This window comes from Odocoileus virginianus, chromosome 21, assembly GCF_023699985.2.
Source record: "Odocoileus virginianus isolate 20LAN1187 ecotype Illinois chromosome 21, Ovbor_1.2, whole genome shotgun sequence".
Taxonomy (NCBI): domain Eukaryota; kingdom Metazoa; phylum Chordata; class Mammalia; order Artiodactyla; family Cervidae; genus Odocoileus; species Odocoileus virginianus.
The window spans coordinates 30,531,190-30,554,747 of NC_069694.1; the positions used below are offsets into that span (position 1 = coordinate 30,531,190).

General features: G+C 35.7%; 1 protein-coding gene across 4 annotated transcripts in view; it reads left to right on the forward strand.

Moving 5' to 3' along the window:
- Positions 1 to 23,558, forward strand: part of CCSER1 (coiled-coil serine rich protein 1) — a 1,366,600-nt gene that overhangs the window by 923,786 nt on the left and 419,256 nt on the right. For all 4 annotated transcript variants that reach the window (XM_070452143.1, XM_070452146.1, XM_070452144.1 and 1 more), the window contains exon 10: positions 5,037 to 5,081. In XM_070452143.1, coding sequence (XP_070308244.1) covers positions 5,037 to 5,081 — 45 coding nt within the window. The remainder of the gene's footprint in view (positions 1 to 5,036; positions 5,082 to 23,558) is intronic.

A 23,558-nucleotide genomic window follows, 5' to 3' on the forward strand; every position in this document is an offset into this window, starting at 1 on the left:
ATCCAGTACAACTCTCTATATCCTTCCACCCCCATATCATTTTCTTGATAGATAAACTGGTGGCTCAGTTGGTAAAGAATCTGCCTGCAATGCAGGAGACCCAGGTTCATTCCCCCAGTGGGGAAGATCCCTTTGGTTTGGGAATCTTTTGAATTTCTATCAGAGTAGTGAATTTTCTTTGATTGCATGGAATATTCAGTAGAGAGCACAGAAGGGTTGAGCTCTGGTATTAAAGATAAATAACTCTAAAGACAACTTCAGACTTAGACTAAAGATGTCATTGAAACAAGCTTTGTAGTTAGTTGGACCCACAAATAACTTAATCATTTGCAGAAACAATCCTAACTCCTTCTAAGAGAATAAACAAATCTAATACTAAGCAGAGTAAGATCTCAATATCTGAGAGCCAATAAAAACATTATTGGACATAAGGAAAAATAGGAAAATTTGACTCATAACTGGGAAATAATTGCCAATAACAATAGACATGGAAATGACATAATAGAATTAACAGACAAGAAATTCAAAACACTGTTACAAATATAAATATATCAAGAAGTTAAAGAAAAGCATGATAATTTACATTCTTCAGAAGACAAGTACAATATCAGGAGATTTTGCTTAAACTGATCTTATATTTAGACATGTTATATGAATGTAATAATGATAACAATTATAACAAAAAAAACAGATAGCAGTTACTATTTTGGAATATGCTGTTCCTCCTGGCTCTTTGCTAAGTGCTGTATACATATTGCCTAATATAATCTTTATAGCGTCTACATAATAATTATTACATTTATTATTTATTCAAGTATAAAGAAGAGGTTGAGAAATATTGTGTAATTCAATAGAGAGAATACAAAAGAAGATACCAAAGCAAAGATTTAAGCCCATGTCTGTATGAATTCAAAAGTACATCATAACGTTTCCCATATCCTAAAAGTTATGAGCATGGATTTCACTTTAGAATTTATTTTTAACCTACACTGCCACTTTTAAGAAATGTTCTAAGGTTCTGTTTTATATATTTTTTTCATATGAAATTTCAGTTCAGTTCAGTCATTCAGTCATGTCTGACTCTTGGCGACCCCACGAACTGCAGCACACCAGGCTTCCCTGTCCAACACCAACTCCCGCAGCTTACTGAAGCTCATGTCCATTGAGTCGGTAATGCCATCCAACCATCTCATCCTGTTGTCCCCTTCTCCTCCCACCTTTAATCTTTCCCAGCATCAGGGTCTTTTCCAGTTAGTCAGTTCTTTGCATCAGGTGACCAAAGTATTGAAGTTTCAGCTTCAGCAGCAGTCTTTCCATTGAATATTCAGGACTGATTTCCTTTAGCGTGGACTAGTTGGATCTCCTTGCAGTCTGAGGAATTCTCAAGTGTCTTCTCCAACACCACAGTTCAAAAGCATCAATTTTTCAGTGCTCAGCTTTCTTTATAGTCCAATGCTCACATCCATACATGGCCACTGGAAAAACCATAGCTTTGAATGAACGGACCTTTGCTGGCAAAGTAATGTCTCTGCTTTTTAATATGCTGTCTAGTTTGGTCGTAACTTTTCTTCCAAGGAGCAAGCATCTTGTAACTTCATGGCTGCACTCACCATCTGCAGTGATTTTGGAGTCCAGAAAACAGTCTGTCACTGTTTCCACTGTCTCCCCATCTATTTGCCTTGAAGTGATGGGACCAGATGCCATGATCTTAGTTTTCTGAATGTTGAGCTTTAAGCCAACTTTTTCACTCTCCTCTTTCACTTTCATCAAGAGGCTCTGTAGTTCTTCCTTGCTTTCTGCCATAAGGGTGGTGTCATCTGCATAGCTGAGGTTATTGATATTTCTCCCAGCAATCTTGATTCCAGCTTGTGCTTCCTCCAGCCTAGCGTTTCTCATGATATACTTTGCATTTATGTTAAATAAGCAGGGTGACTATATGCAGCCTTGACATATTCTTTTCCATATTTGGAACCAGTCTCTTGTTTCATGTCCAGTTCTAACAGGCAGATAAGATGGTCTGGTATTCCCATCTCTTTCATAATTTTTCACAATTTGTTGTGATCCACGCAGTCAACGGCTTTGGCATAGTCAATAAAAGCTATTCAAAGTGTATCTCTCAAATGCAGATAATTTTCTGCATTCAGAAATCAGTCTGTCAATTATTTATAAGAATAACTATTTGTCAGGTTGATTCTAGAGCCTTTACTAGAATCATTAGTGTATTAGTTATATATTTTTTAAACAAAGTGGAGTTATTTGATATTTTTGTACATATTTTTTATCAAACAATTCAAGAAATGTTTAATATATGAGATCATTTAAAAACCACTTGAAAATATGTTAAACATTAACACTCTGGTTTCTTATCAGATCTTATAAATCTTTTACCTTTTTAAACATAAATACTGTCACCAAATTTAAAAAAATACATAAGTATGTCCTTATACAATAAATATGCAGCTTGGAGACAACAAAAACAGCAACAATCTTTTCTTAAATTCTAAAATAAAAAGTTAGAAATCCAATAATTAAGTCTAGTGTATTTTTCTTATAGTCAGTTTTCTTTCACATGTATAGTGATAATGCAGAATATATAAAGTTATAAGTTATTCAGATTTTCATCAGAAATAGAAAAATACCTTAAGTCAAAATTATTCATAATAATGTGAAAAAATTTTAAGATTTCTGAAGCTCTGTTACATACTTTAGAGGCAAGTTAAAAATTTTATCATACAAATAAATCCCAATATTTACCTGTATTCTTTCTATTTTTCTTCTTGTGTTTTTTAAAAAAAGAGAAAGTAAGAAGTAGGTTTAGACTAAATTGTGAGACTATGTAAGTTTTCATATATGTCTATCTTTGATAATTTAAAACTATACTCCCAGTTTTTAAACAGTGCTACCAAAATAAGCATTTACCTAAAGAGCAGCCTGTGTTAGTTGCTCAGTGGTGTCTGACTCATTGCAACCCCATGGACTGGGATCCTCTGTCCATGGGATTCTCAAGGCAAGAATATTGGAGTGGGTTGCCATTTCCTTCTCCAGGGGATCTTCCCACCCCAGGGATCAAACCTGGGTCTCCTGCATTGCAGGTGAATTCTTTACCATCTAAGCCACCAGGGAAGCTCTAAAGAACAGCCTCAGACTTCACAATTTGGTCAGCTTTTCAGCCTATTTTCCTATTGCTCCTCTTATGCACAGCTCACAGTAAATGCCAACTAAACCATTCACCTTTCATAGACCTCTTAGTCCAGAGGTTTTCAAACTCTTAATATGTATGTGAATAACCTGGAAAATTTGTTAAAATATATTTACCTGCTTGACTGGTCTTGGGTGGAGTCATCATTCGAAATGAATATGCTACAAATCCAGACACCAGACATTGAGCAGCCAGGTTTTTAGAGTGCTACATGCTGGTCTGCTTTTCCTCTTCAGCCTCTGACACTGTTTAGGTGTGATTCTTCTCTGTGGTCCTTTATGTATTTGCTGAGACATTGGCTGAATCACCTCTTTCATCCTCTGCTAAGAGAGAGTATTGTATACCTAGCATCTTTATCCAGAGAAGGCAATGGCACCCACTCCAGTACTCTTGCCTGGAAAATCCCATGGATGGAGGAGCCTGGTTGGCTGCGGTCCATGGGGTCGCGAAGAGTATGATAGGACTGAACGACTTCACTTGCACTTTTCGCTTTCACGCATTGGAGAAGGAAATGGCAACCCACTCCAGTGTTCTTGCCTGGAGAATCCCAGGGAGAGCGGAGCCTGGTGGGCTGCCGTCTATGGGATCACACGGAGTCGGACACGACTGAAGTGACTTGGCAGCGGCAGCAGCATCATTATCCTGAAGTTTTATCTTCGGTTTTGTGTGTGTAGTCAGTGATCTGCTAAACTTTGAGGACTATTTATTACTGATAATCCTAGTATCGAGCATGGTGTCTGACCCTTAGTGCACACCAAATAAATATGTATTGTAAAATAATTTATAGGGGTCATAGGGAGAGCAAGAGAAATAGAATAGAAGATAAGAAAAAGGAAGAAAGGTAAAAAGAATTGGGTACTATGATACCATATGTCACAGCAATTTTCATACAGATCCTTCCACATACAGAACTACTGCAATAAGGAAAATAACAGTAATTGAAGCTTTTATTGTATTTGTTGTTGTTTTGAAAAGTCGTTCAGTCGTGTCCGACTCTTTGCAACCCCATGGACTGTAGCCCGTTAGGCTCCTCTGTCCATGGGATTCTCCAGGCAAGAATACTGGAGTGGGTTGCCTCGCCCTTCTCCAGGGGATCTTCCTGAGCCATTAACTCAGTTTCCTGCATTGCAAGCAAATTCTTTATTGTCTGAGTCATCATGGAAGCCCTTTATTGCGTTTGGGGGAGGGAGCAATTTTTTTCCATTCTCTCGCTTTCTAAACAGCAGTGTTTCCAGGGAGGATAGACAGATGGACAGACAGACTCTAGTGCCACAAGCATATTTTGCAACAGGCATGCAAAGAAGGAGATTGTCTTCTATCATTTAATTATTCTTAGTATTTATTGGGGATTTAAAGTGAATCCCTCCCCTTTTAATGTAAAAAGCAGTTATGATAATAGAAGATGAGAAATTTTTTCAGGAGATAAAATTCTGAATATTTCCTAGATGATCATCAGTGCTGCAAATGAAGCGAATGCTTATTATCAACCTTAACTCAGATCTGGGCTCCAGGATGTGCCAAGTACAGAGCAACAGAATAAGAACTTACTATCATCGCAGATCCTTTTAGATTGAGATTTCACTGAGGGACCGACAATCATCACTAAAAAAAAAATGCTTTATTTTACTTAATGTCTTGGGATTTAGCAAGAAGTGCATTGATACCATATTTGAAGACTTACTCAGTTATAGACATTATCATATGCATGAAATATTAATCTGCCTTGAGATCTTCTTTGTTAAATGAATTATTTCACTTAAAAATTTCTCACTGGTGCTAGTTACTCCTTTGCCATCAGTTACGTAGTTTTTTTTTTTTTTTTTTTTTTCTCTTTCAGGTTTTGAACTTGAAAAGATTGGAGTCAGTACAAGGAGGGAGAGAGGTAAGAAAATCAAAGGGAGAGGGATGGAGAAGAAGAGAAAAGGGTTTCAGTGTTGCCATGATGTGGTGGGTGATGTTGACTGATGGTGATGATGTTAAGGATGATGGGGTTAAGGATGAAAGGGGTTTTGATAACATCTCATTCACTCTAACCAAAACACATTTTACACATGTTTATATAAATGAGTTATTTGTACTTGTTCATCTGAAACTGAAGAAAATATCCTGTCTCCAGTGAGGTAAGTGTTTTGTTTCTGTTAAAGTGGATTTTTAAAGCAGTAGGGCCCTCTAGACAGGGCAGAAAAACCTTTTGAGCAAAGATTTGATGCAGTATTGAAAGTGATTTACTGAAAGGTTAGCATAATTCTAACAATGAAAACATTTTATGGCATCTGTGATTCTTCACTCTCGTGTCCAAGGTTTTTGGCATATGGTGCTAGGTGGGTGTGCATTGTTCGATGGTGTGAAGTTGCTCTGGTAAGACTAGTGATTCTAAAATTTCCTTTAATTAGTGTCTACTCCAGATGCTTTATACAGAAGGGAAATTTTTAGTAGTATCAAACAGAATATCATATTATTTACATGATATACATTATTATCTAATTTTAATTAGATAAAATCCTTTTCAGTCTAAACTTGTAAATGCTCTACTTTTCTCTGTTGCTGGGTTGCTGGGTGTTGTGAAATGGTGGGGTATGTAATTCAGTAAATCAATATTTTCTTGTTACTCAAAAGGTAATTTTATTTTTGGTGATATTTACAGAATAATTTGGGTCAAAAGTGAGGACTCTTAGTCTATAAAATGAGAAAATAATGTGACCCTCCTCCCCATCTGTGATTTCTCTTTCTGTAAAAACATATTTCTTCTGTATTTAATGCATGATGTTTGCCCCTCTTTCTTTGCTCTTCTAATTTCTAGTTGTGTGTTTTTAGTATTTGGCATTTTAGTTCCTAGTTAACTGTCATGTACGGCCTCTTTCCATTTATTTGCCACTTCTATCCAGAAGAATCTATTCCTTTAGAGGGATGCACAACAGTAGGATCACATTGGCAAAAGAGCTGGGGAAGGTGAAATATAGTTAAATTCCTAGAGATATTTCATATTGTAGAAGAGAAGGTAGAAGAGACATAATCATCAGTAAAATCATGTACTGTATAAGGAAGATCTCAGAGCCGTTTGCAGGTTTGTGAGGGTAACTACTGTCTGTCAGTTGGAACTAAAGTGATTCTAGTTAGAGAAAGAACTCAACTCATCATTTTCTAAGTGAAAGTTCACACCTAAGCAGGACAGTTGTGATTTATTTCTGCTGACTCAGTGTCTTTGAGGACATACAGTTTCAGCTCCTCCCCACTGTATCCTAGTCCAAGAGCAATTGTGTGTCTAAAGAAGGGAAACTCAGATCCATGTAGCCATGTGATGACATTGCTAAATGGTAGCAAAAATCATTTTTTAAGTCTAGATTTTGTAGTTTTTCATGTTACATTTAAAAGCTTAATGACTGGATTTTATTGAGAAAAGTTGCTGCTACATTTTATTGCTTATTTTTTATTTCTTCTGACTTTATTTTTATTATAAATATACTTATGGGTAAGGAACATGTCAATGATGTATTTTAAATTAAAATTTTTTCTTGGAAATATTTGGTGGTTTGAAGGCCAAAATGTTAATGACTTACAATTTAAAATATACATCTGCATTGAGGGGACAACCTTGATTGGGGCCTCCATTCTTAGGTTAGTGGAGTTATTGTGAAGAAGGTAAGATCTTGAAATTAATGAAAGCATTATTATGTCTTCACTTGAGACCTCCTATCCAGGAATGAAAAGTCAACTACTAAAGTCAAAACAGCCACTTCACTCCCTGTCTGGGCAATACTGGGTTACTTGGGCTTATTTCTAGCTTATTTCTAGTCAACCTAACACTCACCTCAGTTTTCCCTGTGATTATAAAGTCTAATCCATTCTATGGTAAGACACTTTAGGAGGTATCAGACAAGAGGAAAAATATGTTGTGAACGCTGTTTAATCAAGTTTCAGTGGTAAGTGACCTATAAATAAGAGTGTGATTCCTTCTTGAGAGTGTCCTGATCTCTCTCGCTTATGAATTGTGATGGGCATCTTTCTGATTCCTGCTTGCTGTGTTCTGTTACATGTGTGTATTACAAAGATGTATATATAAAGTACTTGTGATTATGTTAAACTGAAATGTGTGGATTTGGAAAACTCTTACTCAAAACATCCTCTTAGAATTTTTTATCCTAATGCTATTGTGATTGATGAAGACAAAATGACAATGATTACTTCTTAAGATGAATTAATTTGTCTTAGTTTAAATGACAGATGTTCCCAATAGATGTTGACGGATGTGATACTAAGAGCCTCTTACCAAATATTTATAAGCAGGTTTAAGAAGTGTCCTTTAAAATGTTCTATTTACCGTTTGAGAGTTTGCATGGCAAATTGAAGCAGGCAGTAATATGCTGTTTAGCTAAGTGGTAAATATTATTAAAAGGCTAATTGATAGACAGGAAGGCCAGATTTGAACACTACATGTGGTATAAAAATATAAATTAAGAAGAATTGTTTAAAATACAAATTTCCTGAAGAAAAAAAAGAGATGAGCAGTACCTAAATTGCTTGTATTGTTGTAAAATGTTTTAAAACACATATTAGTTGTATTTAAAAAAACACATCAGTTACTTTTTTTAGTGTATTTATACATGCATATAAATTGAGGATGCTGATCATATTAAGTAATAGCAAGGTTGTTTAAAAAGGGAAATTAGTGGAATGCTGTGTAAAATGTTATTGTATAACTGATATTTCTATCTGTAAGTGAATTTCCTGCCTCTTGTGAATCTTATAACTCATAAAAAAAATCCTCAGTGAAATTTCATTGGATATGACACATAGACAAATCATATTTCTTTCCTTAAGGAAACTCTGTTCTCCTATATACAGTATTTTTTACTGTGAATTGTGGATAAAGCCAAGTTGCTATCAGTTTTCTTATAAGATTGTATACCTTTGATAGCTTATGGTGAATGATGTCAGATTTGTGATCTCTGAAGAAGATTTTTGCTTCAGGACTTGGGACCAGGCTTGATCACTCAAGAGCATTTGTGTAGCAGAGTTTTATTACAGTGAAAAAGTGACAGAGAAAGCTTCTGACATAGACATCAGATGGAGACTGCTGCCTTCCCTAGTCTAAGCAAAGGGGTTATATGCTTTTTTAAGTGGTTATTACAATAAATCAAAAGAATGTCTCAAGGCTGTAAACATTTTACCAGAATCACTCCCAAAATTTGCATTTTAAGATAACAGGATTAGAATTTAACAATAGAAAGATTTTTCCAGATCCACTCCCATAACATATATTCTAAAATATCAGGATTAGTCAGAAGGTTTTCAGGAAGCAGAAACTGTCCTCGAGGATTCATTGTTATATAATCCTTAGTACAGAGTTTGAACTGAGTTGTTGTGTAATCATCAGTTCCAGGCTTAACATTTATTGTGACTAAGACTAAGAAATCTAGAGGAAAAGAAAAGGCGTTTGTCTTTTCCTCCTCCTTGAGAATTCTAGACTCCTATCTCTTCCTTGAGAGCCCCAGACCCTTTTCTCCTCCTTGGGGACCCAGGACTTCTTATCAACTTACTTAGGGGTTGACTCTCTCACCTTTGTTATTTTAAATATTAGTATTATATTTTCCGAAGTACTGTTTTTGTTAACTTGGTAAAGATTCATATGCATGTGCACCTGTGTGTGTGTGTGTGTGTGTGTGCGCATGTGTTTGTACAAAATAATTTTGAATGGCATGTTGTCTTTTCTTCTACCCTACCTGAAAAATACCTGACCATCCCTATTCTGAATATCTTATATCTTATATCACAGGGCTTCCCTTGTAGCTCAGTCTTGCTTGGTAAAGAATCTGCCTGCAGTGCAGGAGACCGAGTTCGATCCCTGAGTTGGGAAGATCCCCTGGAGAAGGAAATAGCAACCCCCTCCAGTATCCTTGCCTGGAAAACATCAGAACAGAGGATTCTGGTGGGCTGAAATACATGGGGTCACAAAGAGTCAGGCACAACTGAGCGACTAACACTTACTCATATCGCAAGTCTAAACATACATGATATGAGACTTTATATGGATAAAGAAAGCTGTTCTGGATCTAAATCTAAATCAGGATTAAGTGTTTAATTTCAAGTCTAAATACACATGATATTGGAGTTTATATGCATAAAGAAAATTATTATGGTTAGACATCTAAATCAGGGTTAAGCATTTAATTTTAGAAACTACACTTAATGTTGCAAGCTAAGGTGAGAGACAGTGATTATCAGAACTTTTGGATCGTGACTGTGTTATTGGAAGTTACAGAAATTCCAGAGCCACTGATGCAATGGAAATAAAGTGCAAGTTTGTAATGAGCAGGAATCACTTTTACATAATTGGCAGAGCTCAAATCTCCCAAAGTAATGAACAGAGTAAGTAGAGATCATGTTACCATCCTTCACCTGGAATTCTGAAGAAAGATTAGTGGTACACTTGAACATTTTAAATGAGTTTTATATTCCTATAAGACAGGTATTGAAAATTCTTCTTAAACATCTGATAGAAAAGGAACGTTTTTGATAATTTCTAGATGCATTTCTTAGAAATAGACCCCCCAAATTATAGACACATGCATCCTTTTATGAGAAAAATCCCCTGTTGTTATTTGAAAATTGATTTTCAGTTTCAATAGATTATGTTTGACCATGTCAGTGATATTTCTTAAAATTTGGATTTTACTTGGGGTATTGCAAGTACAAATAAATAGATTCTGATGGACACATAGTTAGGAAACAGTGGACATAGCAAATCATTAAAAGCTGGTTTATGAATGCATTACTGTCAAGAAAATCATGGACATGGCTTACAAACTACCTGCTTTGTAGTTCAGAATGCTTTATCAACTTTCTCTGTTGGACTATAATGTTCCCAATCCTCTCTTTGCCAAGAACCATGACTAGGAAATTACAGATGATATGAACTTCTAGTACATAAACATAATCAATCAGAGATATTTGAAAAAGGTAGAAAAATAAAATGTTTAGTTATGTGCTAGTCCCTCAAGCCTACTTTATATTTAAATGTGTTAATCATTTGAAATAATAATTCATGATTTGCTGCTTGAGTAAGGTATCACTTGAGCATACAATATTCCTAGGGAAATTTTATTCTGATAAGTAGTGGATTGTATGCCTTTGCTCATCTAATTGGATAGGCTTTGCATTGTGTATCCCTTCACATATTGCATATTTCTACTTGAAGTAAGTCATTTTAGAAGTTCAGCCTCAAAAGGGAGAATGTTCAAAGAATCAGATCAATGATACCCTGTATTTCAAAATAATTTCTTTATCTGGAATAATAGGCAATATAAAAGTGAAAGAAAATGAAAATCACCATGACTTATTTTTCTGTTTATAACTTAGAATTATTATACAGGTTATTTTAGACCTAGGTTACTGCTTAGGTTAAGAGAACTTGTTACTGTTTCTCCTAGTTCCAACAGACCACTGGAAGGAATTATTTTCAAAACAAAGAAAGGAAACAGAATATGTGAATTTTAAGAATAGAACTAAAATTGAAGAAAATGTGCTGTATCTCTTGGAAATAAGAGCAAAAAGTGATGAAGTCCCATTGTTCGCTTGAAAGCTAATGTTCTATATAATTTAAAATTATAGACAACTATATTTCTTTTATAGTTTGGTGAAAATCTTCACTGAGAAACAAATCATGATTGCCAGTTATCTTTAGTAATTTTTCTGCAAAATTCACTACATTTCTGTGTTTTCTTTATTGTTCAGCATTCAGAATAGGCTGTTTTCACTTTTGTTGCAATTTAACTATCCCATTCTTGGTTGATATAGAGTTTTGTAGAATAAGAGATTATTTTAAAACCATAGTGATGACACAATCTGGGGGAGAAATATGTATTGGCTAATATTATAGTCTTCTTTGAGATATAAAATCTGTGGCAAAAATAACTCTTCCTTCATAATGAGAATTATTCAGTAGTTCAGTGGCTATAATTTGTCACTAAGATGTATCTTATTTACAGTTCAGTTCTGAGATCAAGAGACCTTTTAAGGACTCAGTAAAAAAAAAAATTAAAATATCCCTTTTTTCACCCCTTTCTTGGAATTGACAGGCAATAAATGAACTGAAAAATCTTTGTGCTTGTAAATCAATATTTAATTGAAAGAATTATACTTTAGAGACCATAATGATTATTTCCATTTCAAAAATTTTTAAAAAGGATAAAATGAGTTAATGTGAGTAAAGCTCTTTGAGCAGTGCCTGCGACCTAGGAAGCGTGCAATAAGTGACAAATGTTATTATTGTTTCTATTTGCTCTTCCTTTCATCTTTCCTTCTGTCAGAAACAATTTGGGTGTCATGTTGTTGAGAGATTTTACTGTCTACATGAAGCTTCCAATGCTGTGGCAGCCGGTGATATCCAAAGCTTAGCCTTAGGTTTTACATCTTATATTGGTTCTCAGATGACAGATTCTTGATAGGACAACAAATAAAATATACTTCGAATCTGTCATTGAATCTCAAAATTTCTTAATTCCATATTGCATATTACATATGAGAAAATTTTATTTACTGTTTCATTTATAGAGAGCAGTGCCTAAGCACTGCAGGTTTTATTAGCTATTTTTCACATCCTATGTTTTCTATATTTCATCCTATTTTTCTTCTATGCTTATAGACCGTTGACATTTTAAAAAACTATCCAAAAGAAACTTATTGGTTAAGCAAAACCAACCTTATCAACTCTACTTCTATAAGCAAGAATACATTCTTAGTTGTATCTCAAATAAGGAAATCAAAATCCATAAAAAGTGCACACAATTCAATTTTTTAAATCTTTCTTTTGGAAATGTTTAAATGATTATCTAGATTAGAGATGTATGTACATAGTGACAAAACAATTTTTCTTAAGAGAAGCAGAAAAAAATAGAGGAAAAGAGAAAGGGGAGAAGGAGTCAGCTTTGGACAAACTTGAAACCATCATTATGGAAGGACAAAGAAGCCTTAGATATAGGAAACCCATTACACACACACTTTGAGAGCCACTCAAGAGTATAAACAACAGGTTTAAATAATAATTTGAACTCTAGTGAATTGCATCAAGCATCGATACAACAATTAAGTTCCCCCAAATGGACTCTACAGTTGCAGACATATTGGATGGAATTGCACCAATTAGAGAGAGAGCACATGAGCTAAAATGGAAAGCAATCAGAAATTTGATCTAAAGGACCAAATAAACTGAAAAAAACACATTAAAATTTTTCTTGGGCAACTTCCTATTTTAAGAACCTGGCTGAAGACTAGGTGAAGAACTTAAACTCCCTAACTGAGCAAAATGAGACTAACTGGAATCAACAAAGACAAGACTGGGGAAGATCCTCACAAAGTTTGCGCGAATGCTCAGGTAAAGTTTGTCTAAAGAAAATCAGTCTAACAAAGCCTAATTCCAATAAGCACTCCAACCTCATGAATGCTCCCTTTATTGACTCACAATAGAAATCATGAAAACAGACAGTCATATTGTAAGTAACAGAGTAGGTGTTTTCATCTAGAATAAGAATTTTCAAAAAATTGATTAGGCTATCAAAATATTGCTAAAATCAATTATCGTTCCTAGAAGGCGTAAACTCTGCATTTGGGAGAATGACAAAAATAACTTAAAATTTAGACCAAATGCAGTGCATACCTCACTGTTGCTGTCAGAGAGACCCCTAGATAGGAACTTCAATGATCTTGGAGGAACAGGTTTCAAGTAGAGGAGTTTAAGTCAGGCTGCACAAAGCTTTCACTGGGAGTTCTCCATTATCTCCACAATTTTTGACTATTCATCTGACAAATGACTGCAAAGAAAATAACTTTTGATCAAGCAAAACTGAGTTTGTTAGTACTGGCAAGCAAAAAAGAATACTACATTGACAAAATTTTAATAGGCCTCTAAATGAGGATTTTAGGGGAGGATATTTAGAGGGTGTTTACAGGCAGGATGATTTAAAAGCAAGTCTTATGAGGTAGGTAATAGGTCGAGATTAGGAAAATTAGTCAGAGTTTTTGACACTTTGTGTTGATGTGCACAACAGGTGAAGTGAATGAAGATTTTGACCTCAAGAGTTTTGAAATGCACTGTATTTTCCTCATTTATGAGTATTTTTCCAGAAATATTTGTATACAATTAAAGATTTGTAATTTTAAAGTGGATTTTAAAAAAAGATGAGGACTAAGAAGGATTACTGTAGAAAGATTTTGACTTTCTAATCAGTAAAAATGTAGATGTCTGCTCTTATAAGGTACATACATTATTTTTAGAATCACAAACCCTGGAGATGTTTTCATTTGAAAAGGCAAAAACAAACTATGATTTTTATTTCACAGCCTTATATTTTTACTTGAAAGCAGTCAAACGCTTTGGGATCTTTGTGCATTCCTGTTTTTGCTTGTGTATATAACCTATTGTGCAGTTATTTTTTGCTGTTTACCTATGTCAGTTGTAAAAGGAAAATACTACTCCATATAGTTGAATTGATTCAGCCTGCTTTCATCAGGTAAGTATTTATTCATAAATAAATGAGGAGATATATGATTCTTATTCTAATTATAAAGAAAAGTCATGTCCATCTCAAAAATATACAGAAGATAAACAGTTTTATTATCTTGATATTCATCTGGTATTTAGAGAATTTCTTTTCTACTTATATTTATGGTTTCATATAGAACAAACAGTCCTCATGTAAATATTAAATCATTGGCTTTGTTGACTAACATATTCAGAATCTTATAAACCTACAATGATACCTCACTACTTCTCTTCTCTGAAAACCTACCCTGCCTTCCTTCTCTCCGCTTCAAACTAGATTCCAAAATCTCTTTCCATCCTTCCTTCATCCCTCCAGTTGAGGACAGTTATCTGACATATGTCTATTTCTGTTTACTTCCTGTCCTCACACCCACTTTGACACAGTTTTCTGGACACCGATGCTCTGTCAGCCCAATGGAATAGGAGCAATCCTGAATAGTTCCATTGCTGTCCTTTAGTTATATCATAGGACCCTTCAGTTCCTTATCAGTGATCAACACATTGTTGTCTAACATGAAATCTAAAATTTTTAAATAAGTTTGCCAATAACTGATGTAATAGTGTATTTATGATTTTTGGTGCCTAAGTAATACTATACTAATTATACTAATTAAGTATTATATATAACAATGTTTTACTTACCTTAAAAATGTCAAGAATAGAGTATTTCAGACTCACAGATAACAGTTGTGTTCAAAATAATAGTTGTAAGTAAAATTGCTCTTGCTTACTCTAGTAGTTTGCTAGGTCTGTAATCACAGAGTACCATAGACTGGGAAGCTTTAACAATGGAAATTTATTTCCTCATTTTGGATCTAGAAACCCAAGGTCAAGGTATCCATAGGTTTTGTTTCTCTGAAGCTTTACTCTTGGACTTTCAAATGGGTGTCTTCCCCTTGTGTCCTTACATAGTCTCTCTTTTGGGTGTTCATATCCCATCGTGTCTTTGTGTGCCCAGATTTCCTTTTATAAGGACCCCAGTCACAGTGGTTTGGCCCACCCTAATGGCCTCGTTTTATGTTAACTAGCTCTTTAAAAGCCCTATCTCCAAATGCCATTGCATTCTGAACTATTGGGAATTAGGACATCAGCATATGAATTGGTGGGGGGGGGCGCCATTCAGTCTATAAAACACATTAAAAGTAATACAACCGTACAAATCCATTTCCTTCAAAATATAAGCTTTCTCTTTGCCCTTTTCCTATTTGCTCTGGTCCTATTCGCATCTTGTCTCTTAAATAACTTTAAAGTTTGGTTACATTTAAATTTCAAAAACAAATATCAACAGTAAAAAAAGAATAAAATAACCCATGTAAATAATTTATCTGAAATTCTGATACCCCAAATGCTCTGAAAACTGATTTTCCCTCACCAAAAAAAGACTCTAAAAACCTAAAGAAATAGGGTCCTGTCTTTTCACAGTGTAAAAAAAAAAAAACAAACAAACCGAGTTACCCTCAGTCGATGCTTTTGTATGCTTATTATTTTTGTAAGCACTTGGACTATAAAGAAAGTGAGCATGGAAGAATTGATGCTTTTGAACTGTGGTATTGGAGAAGACTCTTGAGAGTCCCTTGGACTGCAAGGAGATCCAACCAGTCCATCCTAAAGGAGATCAGTTCTGATAATTCTTTGGAAGGACTGATGCTGAAGCTGCAACTCCAGTACTTTGGCCACCTGGTGCAAAGAACTGACTCATTGGAAAAGACCCTGAAGCTAGAAAAGATTGAGGGCAGGAGGAGAAGGGGACCACAGAGGATGAGATGGTTGGATGGCATCACCAACTCAATGGACATGAGTTTGAGCAAACTCGGGGAGTTGGTGATGGACAGGGAAGCCTGACATGCTGCAGTCCATGGGGTCACAAAGAGTTGGACATGAGTGAGCAACTGAACTGACTGACTGAAGCACTTATCACAACAAACTTTTGAAATAGCCACTATTCTCATTCTCATTTCAAAGAAGAAAAATTCAAAACAAAAATGGTTTAAATAACTTGCCTAACTCTTATAATTAGTAAGTTGGTGAAACCAGAATTCTAACCTAGGAAATAGGTTTGAGCAAAAATTTAGCATTACACTATGACTTATAAGAAGAGAAATTAATAGATTTACTACAACTGATTATTTTGACTGTTTGAATTCCTCATGAGAGTTATCTAATCTTAATCGCTAAACAACCATATCTACTCTCTATCTCTCTGTCTTCTTTTCTACTCATTTGTTGTATATAGATATTACTTCATCCAAGACCAAGACCATAATTTCTCTTGTGTTTTGGTTAGCAGATTAATTGACTGTAAAGAATAGAAGCCTACTTAAAACTTGTCATTATAAATTGAATACAGTCAGGTTCATCCATTTGCAAGGAATATTTCTTGATCTTTTTGGAAAAATGTATACTCAGTTCTTTTTCTCTGTTATCTAATTTTACATCATTCTACTTTCTGTGTAAATTAAGTATCTTCTCTACCTTTTTTTTTTTTTTTTTTGCATATACTTTGTCTTTCTTGGTGGTGGTGGTTTAGTCACTAAGTTGTGTCCAACTCTTGTGACCCCATGGACTATAGCCTGCCAGGCTCCTCTCTTCATGGGATTCTCCAAGCAAGAACACTGGAGTTGGTTGCCATTTCCTTCTCTTTTGACTACCCCTAAATGATGGTCTCAGCCATCTACTCAGGAGTTGGACAGTCTCTTCTAATGATAGAAAGTGTGGTCTAATTTCCCCTAGCTCATCTACAAGGTTCAATTAAAGTATGTTTATACTTTAGCAACAGGAACTAGGATAAGAAAAATGACTTTTTAAATATTTATCTCTTTTTTTTTCCTTTTATGATATTCAGATGATAAAAGCACCATTTAACTCATCTTTTGAATTTACCACTTGTACTGTGGTAGACTATTCTCATGATCCAGATATTCTCCTAAAGACAGTTGAATTAGAAAAGATATACTAGTAGTAACTCATCTAGAATGAAGGTTGGGCCAATATTTTAATTTTCATCTATTATTTTGAAATCAATAGGGATTTCTTTAGTAAAATACAAAATTTATCTGAAATAAGCAGTTTGCAATTTTCCTAGGATCAGTCTTCTTTAATGGAGTCCTTATCATCATGGCAAAATTAGCTTCCCAATTGCCCCTCTCTAAATATATTACATCTAGAGGGTGAGTCTCAACTTTCACTGATCAAAAATAACATATCCTATGAAAGAAGATAAATGTTGCTGATATAGTAAATTAAAAACAGTCTCTATGCAGATTTATTGACAATGTATATCTACTCCATTGTATTTATTAAACCAAATCATTGCCAATATGGGAATCCTGAACATTAGCATGAGCTGTACTTTTCTTTTGTGGGCTAAAGGGAGTGTGATCAGACAATACTCCACATGGAAAATTCAGAGTGTACTTGTTTGACCATTTCTGTATGGCCGTAGGGGTAGACAATGACAAATAGGACCCAGAGGGATATCCTCTGCAACAGTTGATAGAAAATGTAAGACTTATCTGAATTTGTGTTCTCATTTTTAATTATTCAAAAGTGTTCAATTGAAAAATGAGTATGTTAATGATATTTAGCCATTTTAATTCATCCTCCTATTTATAACTGATGCTATTGTCAAATGAAATCATGAATATAATCCTGTGCTTGATTATGTACAAGTTATTTAAAATATAGATTTGCTTAATATCTAAAAGTCTGGAATTTTAGAAATTAAACACATTTGATGAAACATGTAAAATCTAGTTTTTACCAAAACTGAAAAAAATGGTTTTGCCCCATTTTTGCTTCCAATTATAGCCTATCAGATGTTGCTTTCTCCTCTAACAATTTACATTTGGTAATATATTAACTCTGGTTTACTCTCTGGAAGCAAATGTCACAAAGAATATTGAGAGTAAATAGTACCTAGTACAAAAATATCAAAGTGTACAGAGGTCAAAATAATTGGAGGAAGAGATCGATCTCCAATTTTGCCTTTAAAAAGATTTTACTGATCTTAATGAGTGACTTTCAATGGATAAAAGAGTTGATAACCATATTGAAAATAGTTCAAGAACTGGCAACTAAAAAGTGAATGTGAAAAACATATTTAAGAGCTTAGCGAGTGAAAGGAATTGAATAGAATAATGAGGTGCTGCCTGGAGAACATAGTAACTTCAGTGTTCATTTCTTGAGAATGGAGTAATTCATGGATGCTTTTGTGTAGCATTCAGACCATTTGAGGTCAAGTGAAGTGAAGTCGCTCAGTTGTGTCCAACTCTTTGCAACCCCATGGACTGTAGCATGCCCATCTTCCCTGTCCATCACCAACTCCTGGAGCTTGCTCAAACTCATATCCATTGAGTCGGTGATGCCATCCAACCATCTCATGCTCTGTCATCCTCTTCTCCTCCTGCCTTCAGTCGTTCCCAGCATCAGGGTCTCCTCAAATGAGTCAGTTCCTCACATCAGGTGGCCACAGTACTGCAGTTTCAGCTTCAGTATCAGTCCTTCCTTGAATATTCAGGGTGGATTTCCTTTAGGATTAATTGCTTGATCTCCTTGTAGTCCAAGGTACTCTCAAGAATCTTCTCCAACACCACAGTTCAAAAGCATCAGTTTTTTGGCGCTTAGCTTTCTTTATAGTCCACTCTCACATCCATACATGACTCCTGGAAAAACCATAGCTTTGACTAGGCAGACCTTTTTTGGTAAAGTATTGTCTCTGCTTTTTAATATGCTGTCTAGTTTGGTCATAACTTTTCTTCCAAAGAACAAATATCTTTTAATTTCATGGCTGCACTCATCATCTGCAGTGATTTTGGAGCCCCTCAAAATAGTCTATCACTGTTTCCATTGTTTCCCTATCTATTTGCCATGAAGGGATGGGATAAGATGACAAGATCTTTGTTTTCTGAATGTTGCATTTTAAGCCAACTTTTTCACTTTCTTCCTTCACTTTCATCAAGAGGCTCCCTAGTTCTTCGATTTCTGCTATAATGGTGGTGTCATCTGTGTATCTGAGGTTATTGATGTTTCTCCCGGGAATCTTGCTTCCAGCTTTTGCTTCATACAGCACAGCATTTTACGTGATGCACTCTGCATATAAGTTAAATAAGCAGGGTGACAATATACAGCTTTGAGGTACTTCTTTCCCAATTTACCAGTCTCTTATTTTGTGTCCAGTTCTAACTATTGCTTCTTGACCTGCATACAGCTTTCTCAGGAGGCAGTTCAGGTGGTCTGTTATTCCCATCTTTTGAAGAATTTTCCACAGTTTGTTGTGATCCACAAAGTCAAAGGCTTTGGCATAGTCAATAAAGCAGAAGTAGATGTTTTTCTGGAATTCTCTTGCTTTTTTGATGATCCAACAGATGTTGGCAATTTGATCTCTGGTTCCTCTGCCTTTTCTAAATCCAGCTTGAACATCTGGAAGTTCACGGTTCACGTATTGCTGAATCCTGGCTTGGAGAATTTTGAGCATTACTTTGCTATCATGTGAGACAAGTGCAATCGTGTGGTAGTTTGAACATTGTTTGGCATTGCCTTTCTTTGGGATTGGAATGAAAACTGACCTTTTCCAGTCCTGTGGCCACTGCTGAGTTTTCCAAATTTGCTGGCATATTGAGTTCAGAACTTTCACAGAATCATCTTTTTTTTTTTTTACCCTATTACATGCCAGGCTTGTTTCTTTTTTTTTTTTTCCATTTATTTTTATTAGTTGGAGGCTAATTACTTTACATCATTGCAGTGGTTTTTGTCATACATTGAAATGAATTAGCCATGGATTTACGTGTATTCCCCATCCCGGTCCCCCCTCCCACCTCCCTCTCCACCCGATCCCTCTGAGTCTTCCCAGTGCACCAGGCCCGAGCACTTGTCTCATGCACCCAACCTGGGCTGGTGATCTGTTACACCCTAGATAATATACATGTTTCGATGCTGTTCTCTTGAAACATCCCACCCTCGCCTTCTCCCAGAGTCCACAAGTCTGTTCTATACATCTGAGTCTCTTTTTCTGTTTTGCATGGAAGCAACCTAGATGCCCATCCACAGACGAATGGATGAGGAAGCTGTGGTACATATACACCATGGAATGTTACTCAGCCATTAAAAAGAATTCATTTGAATCAGTTCTAATGAGATGGATGAAACTGGAGCCCATTGGATTTGAAATAGCTCAACTGAAAATCCATCACCTCCACTAGCTTTGTTCGTAGTGATGCTTCCTAAGGCCCACTTGACTTCACATTGCAGGATGTCTGGCTCTAGTGAGTGATCACACCATCATGACTATCTGGGTCATGAAGATCTTTTTTGTATAGTTCTTCTGTGTATTCTTGCTACCTCCTCTTAACATCTTGGAATGAATGTCATATCTTGGATTGAATTAATATCTTGGATTGAATGTTGCCTATTCAAGGAAGAATTCTCTAAGGTTCCTACTTACTAAAATAGTTCTATTTCTTGGTTCTATTATGTTATTATATTTACCTTTTTATTTATATCTCCACCATTCTGTCACTTAGACTGAGTTCCTAGAAAACAATCTTACTGTGTCCAGCCATAAAACCTGAAATAGTTCCTGATACATAGTAAGTGCCCAACAAACATTTGTTGAGTTAAATCTCGAATTTTTTTTTTTTTTTATAGAATCAGTAATAATTAGGTTTAGAACATCTATGCTAGTTTAGATGATTCTTTTGTCTTTCACATATTTAATTCATACATTTTAGCATCATTTATAATTAAATATTGAATATAAATTCTCATTAGCCTACTTAAAGATTTAGATGCTGAAACTTGTTACATTTTAGGTTACATTTTAGGTTGTTACATGAAGGTTGTTACATTTTAGGTTAATTTGAGGTACAAAATTTTGAAATAGTGAGAAAAATATTTATAAGGCCTCATTTGTGCAAAATAATATATTGTAGTTGAAAATTTTTTTTAATATGCCAAGTTTCATAATTTCAAAGCAGGTGATCCAAGTGAATCTTAAATCGTATGATGGGGCTAATTCAGCTGATTAAATTATCCGTTATTCTTTTTCAAGATTACATTATGAAGGGTCTTCAGGCCTTCATGAAGACCATGTTCATGAAGACCATGAAGCACATGTTCATGTCATGTGACCAACCTGAGGCTTCCCAGTTGGCTCTTGGTAAAAAACCCACTTGCCAGTGCAGGAAATGTAAGAGACACAGGTGTAATCCTTAGGGGTGAAGATCCCCTGGAGAAGGAAATGGCAACCCACTCCAGTCTTCTTGCCTGAAGAATCCCGTGGACAGAGGAGCTTGGTGGGGCACAGTCCATAGAGTTGCAAAGAGTCAGACACCAGTGAAGCAACTTAACATTTGTTCATTCAGACTACTGTGAACTGTAATCCCCTTTTGCACAGATAAGGCTGATTCTGATGGAGAGAGGATTAGCTGATTTTCCAAAGTTAACTTTTCTAAAGTTAATTTATATTAAGGCTCCCTTGCTAGCTCAGCTGGTAAAGAATTCTCCTACAACGTAGGAGACCCCAGTTCAATTGCTGGGTTGGGAAGTTCCCCCGGAGAAGGGATAGGGTCCTCACTCCAATGTTCTTGGGCTTCCCTGGCGGCTCAGATGGTAAAGAATCTGCCTGCAGTGAGAGAGACCTGGGTTTGATCCCTGGGTTGCGAAGATCCCGTGGAGTAGGGAATGGCTATCCACTCCAGTATTCTGGCCTGGAGAATTCCATGGACTGTACAGTCCATGAGGTCGCAAAGAGTCAGACATGACATATTTCGGAAGGCCAAAAATTTGTAGGTATTTACCTAAAAAAACAGCATGAATAGCTCTTCTTTCAAGGTAACAACACTGCAAGAATAGAGTTAATATCCTAAATCTGTGAGGTGGTCTATAATTAAAAAAAAAAGAAAAAGTAAACCAACTGGGCTCTTTTCCCAGAAAATCACTGAAGCACAAAATACCTGTATCAGGAGAGAGGAACAGAGAAGAGAGAGAGAAGAGGGCAATAAAACTAAAAAAGAAACCTAACTGACCAAATTTAATGAGAGAAGTAGAAAAGTTATGCATTTTATAGGCAGTCAAATAAAATTTCCCCTCCAGCCTAGAAAGGACTACACTCAAAGCATAAAGCAGAGTTTTCAGTTAAGAGAGGAAAATCCAAACAATTTATTTCATGAGACTGTGGGGAAATCACTTTACAGCTTTGCTTTTAAACCTTAAATTTGGCTTAAGTGTATTTTTAAAAGTTATGTTGTAGTTAGTTGAGATATTCCTAGTTCAAAACCCATTTTGCTCTCTGTTTATAACTTACTAAGGGACTGTTCTCAACAAACTAAGGCTGAGTCCAGTTCTTATTTAGGACTTACTAGTTAAATTATGGTGTTCCCTAAGGTCTTAACCCTGTCTCTTCACCTTTCCTCTTTTGGCACACTTTTCCCCGGTGATCTTATCCACCCTGATGACTGCAGTGTTGGCTGCATGCTGATGTTCCTGTCTCTGTCGCCATCTAGATCTCTCTCCAGACCTCCGTCTGTTCACCTATTGGACATTTCTATTCAAATCTTTCTTAAGTTTTAACAATATATACAAAGACAATTTATAATTGTTGTTTTTTTTCCCTCCCCAAAACTCAATTTTCTTCTATTTTTTTTAAAAATTTCACTTAATGACATTATTTCTTAATAGTCCATTCAAGAAAACAAATCAGTCTCATTTCTTCCTGCTTTTGTATGTTTTCACTTGTCATAATCATTTGATTCTCCGTTCTACTTCAGATATATCTCATTACTGTTTCCTCTTGTCTATCCCTTTTCTACTGAACAAATTTAGATCTTTGTTACCTCTGAAGTGCAAAATTATAATAACCATTTAATAGATTCTCCAGCTTCTCTTCTCTCCCATCACCAATCTTTCTTCCACCCTTTTGCCCAAGTATAATTAGAACCTTACTCACTACAGAATGCTACTATCTTCCTGTCATAGGAAGAGAAGGGCTAAACTATTTATCACATCAACCAAGGCTGTAGCAAATAAGCCTTATTTACTAACATTTTAGAAATAATCAAATATCCTCATTTCTCCTTCAGTTAAATTATAATGAGGGCATTTCATTCACTCTTTAAGACCCAGCCAAAATTCCATCTCCTTTGTCAGAATGAGTTTTCCATTCTGTTCAGTTCAGTTCAGTCACTCAGTCATGCCTGAGTCTTTGCGACCCCATGGACTGCAGCATGCCAGGCCTCCCTGTCCATTGCCAACTCCAGGAGTTTACTCAGACTCATGTCCATTGAGTTGGTGATGCCATCCAGCCATCTCATCCTCTGTCATCCCCTTCTCCTCCCACCTTCAATCTTTCCCAGCATCAGGGTCTTTTCCAATGAGTCAGGTCTTTGCATCAAGTGGCCAAAGTATTGGAGTTTCAGCTTCAGCATCAGTCCTTCCAATGAATATTCAGGACTGATTTCCTTTAGGACCAACTGGTTGGATCTCCTTGCAGTCCAAGAGACTCTCAAGAGTCTTCTCCAACAATGTTCAAAAGCATACATTCTGTAGCATATTTGTATTTTTTTTCTTACTGCTATTGTAGAAATAATTCTATTTTTTAGAGTAATTGGCTAACTTTTGTCTGGGTGGCTATAACCAGAGCTTTTCTAGAATAGGTGTTATGTCTTTCACATCTTGCAATCCTCAGAACTTGATGAAAGAGCCTAGAACACAGGAGATATTTAAAAATCATTTGCTGATGGAATGAATGCATGACTTACTGGGAAGCTCTGAGAGTAGCCTTCTTGAGGTTTGCAGGAATTACCACTAGATGTCACTAGCACATTTCCA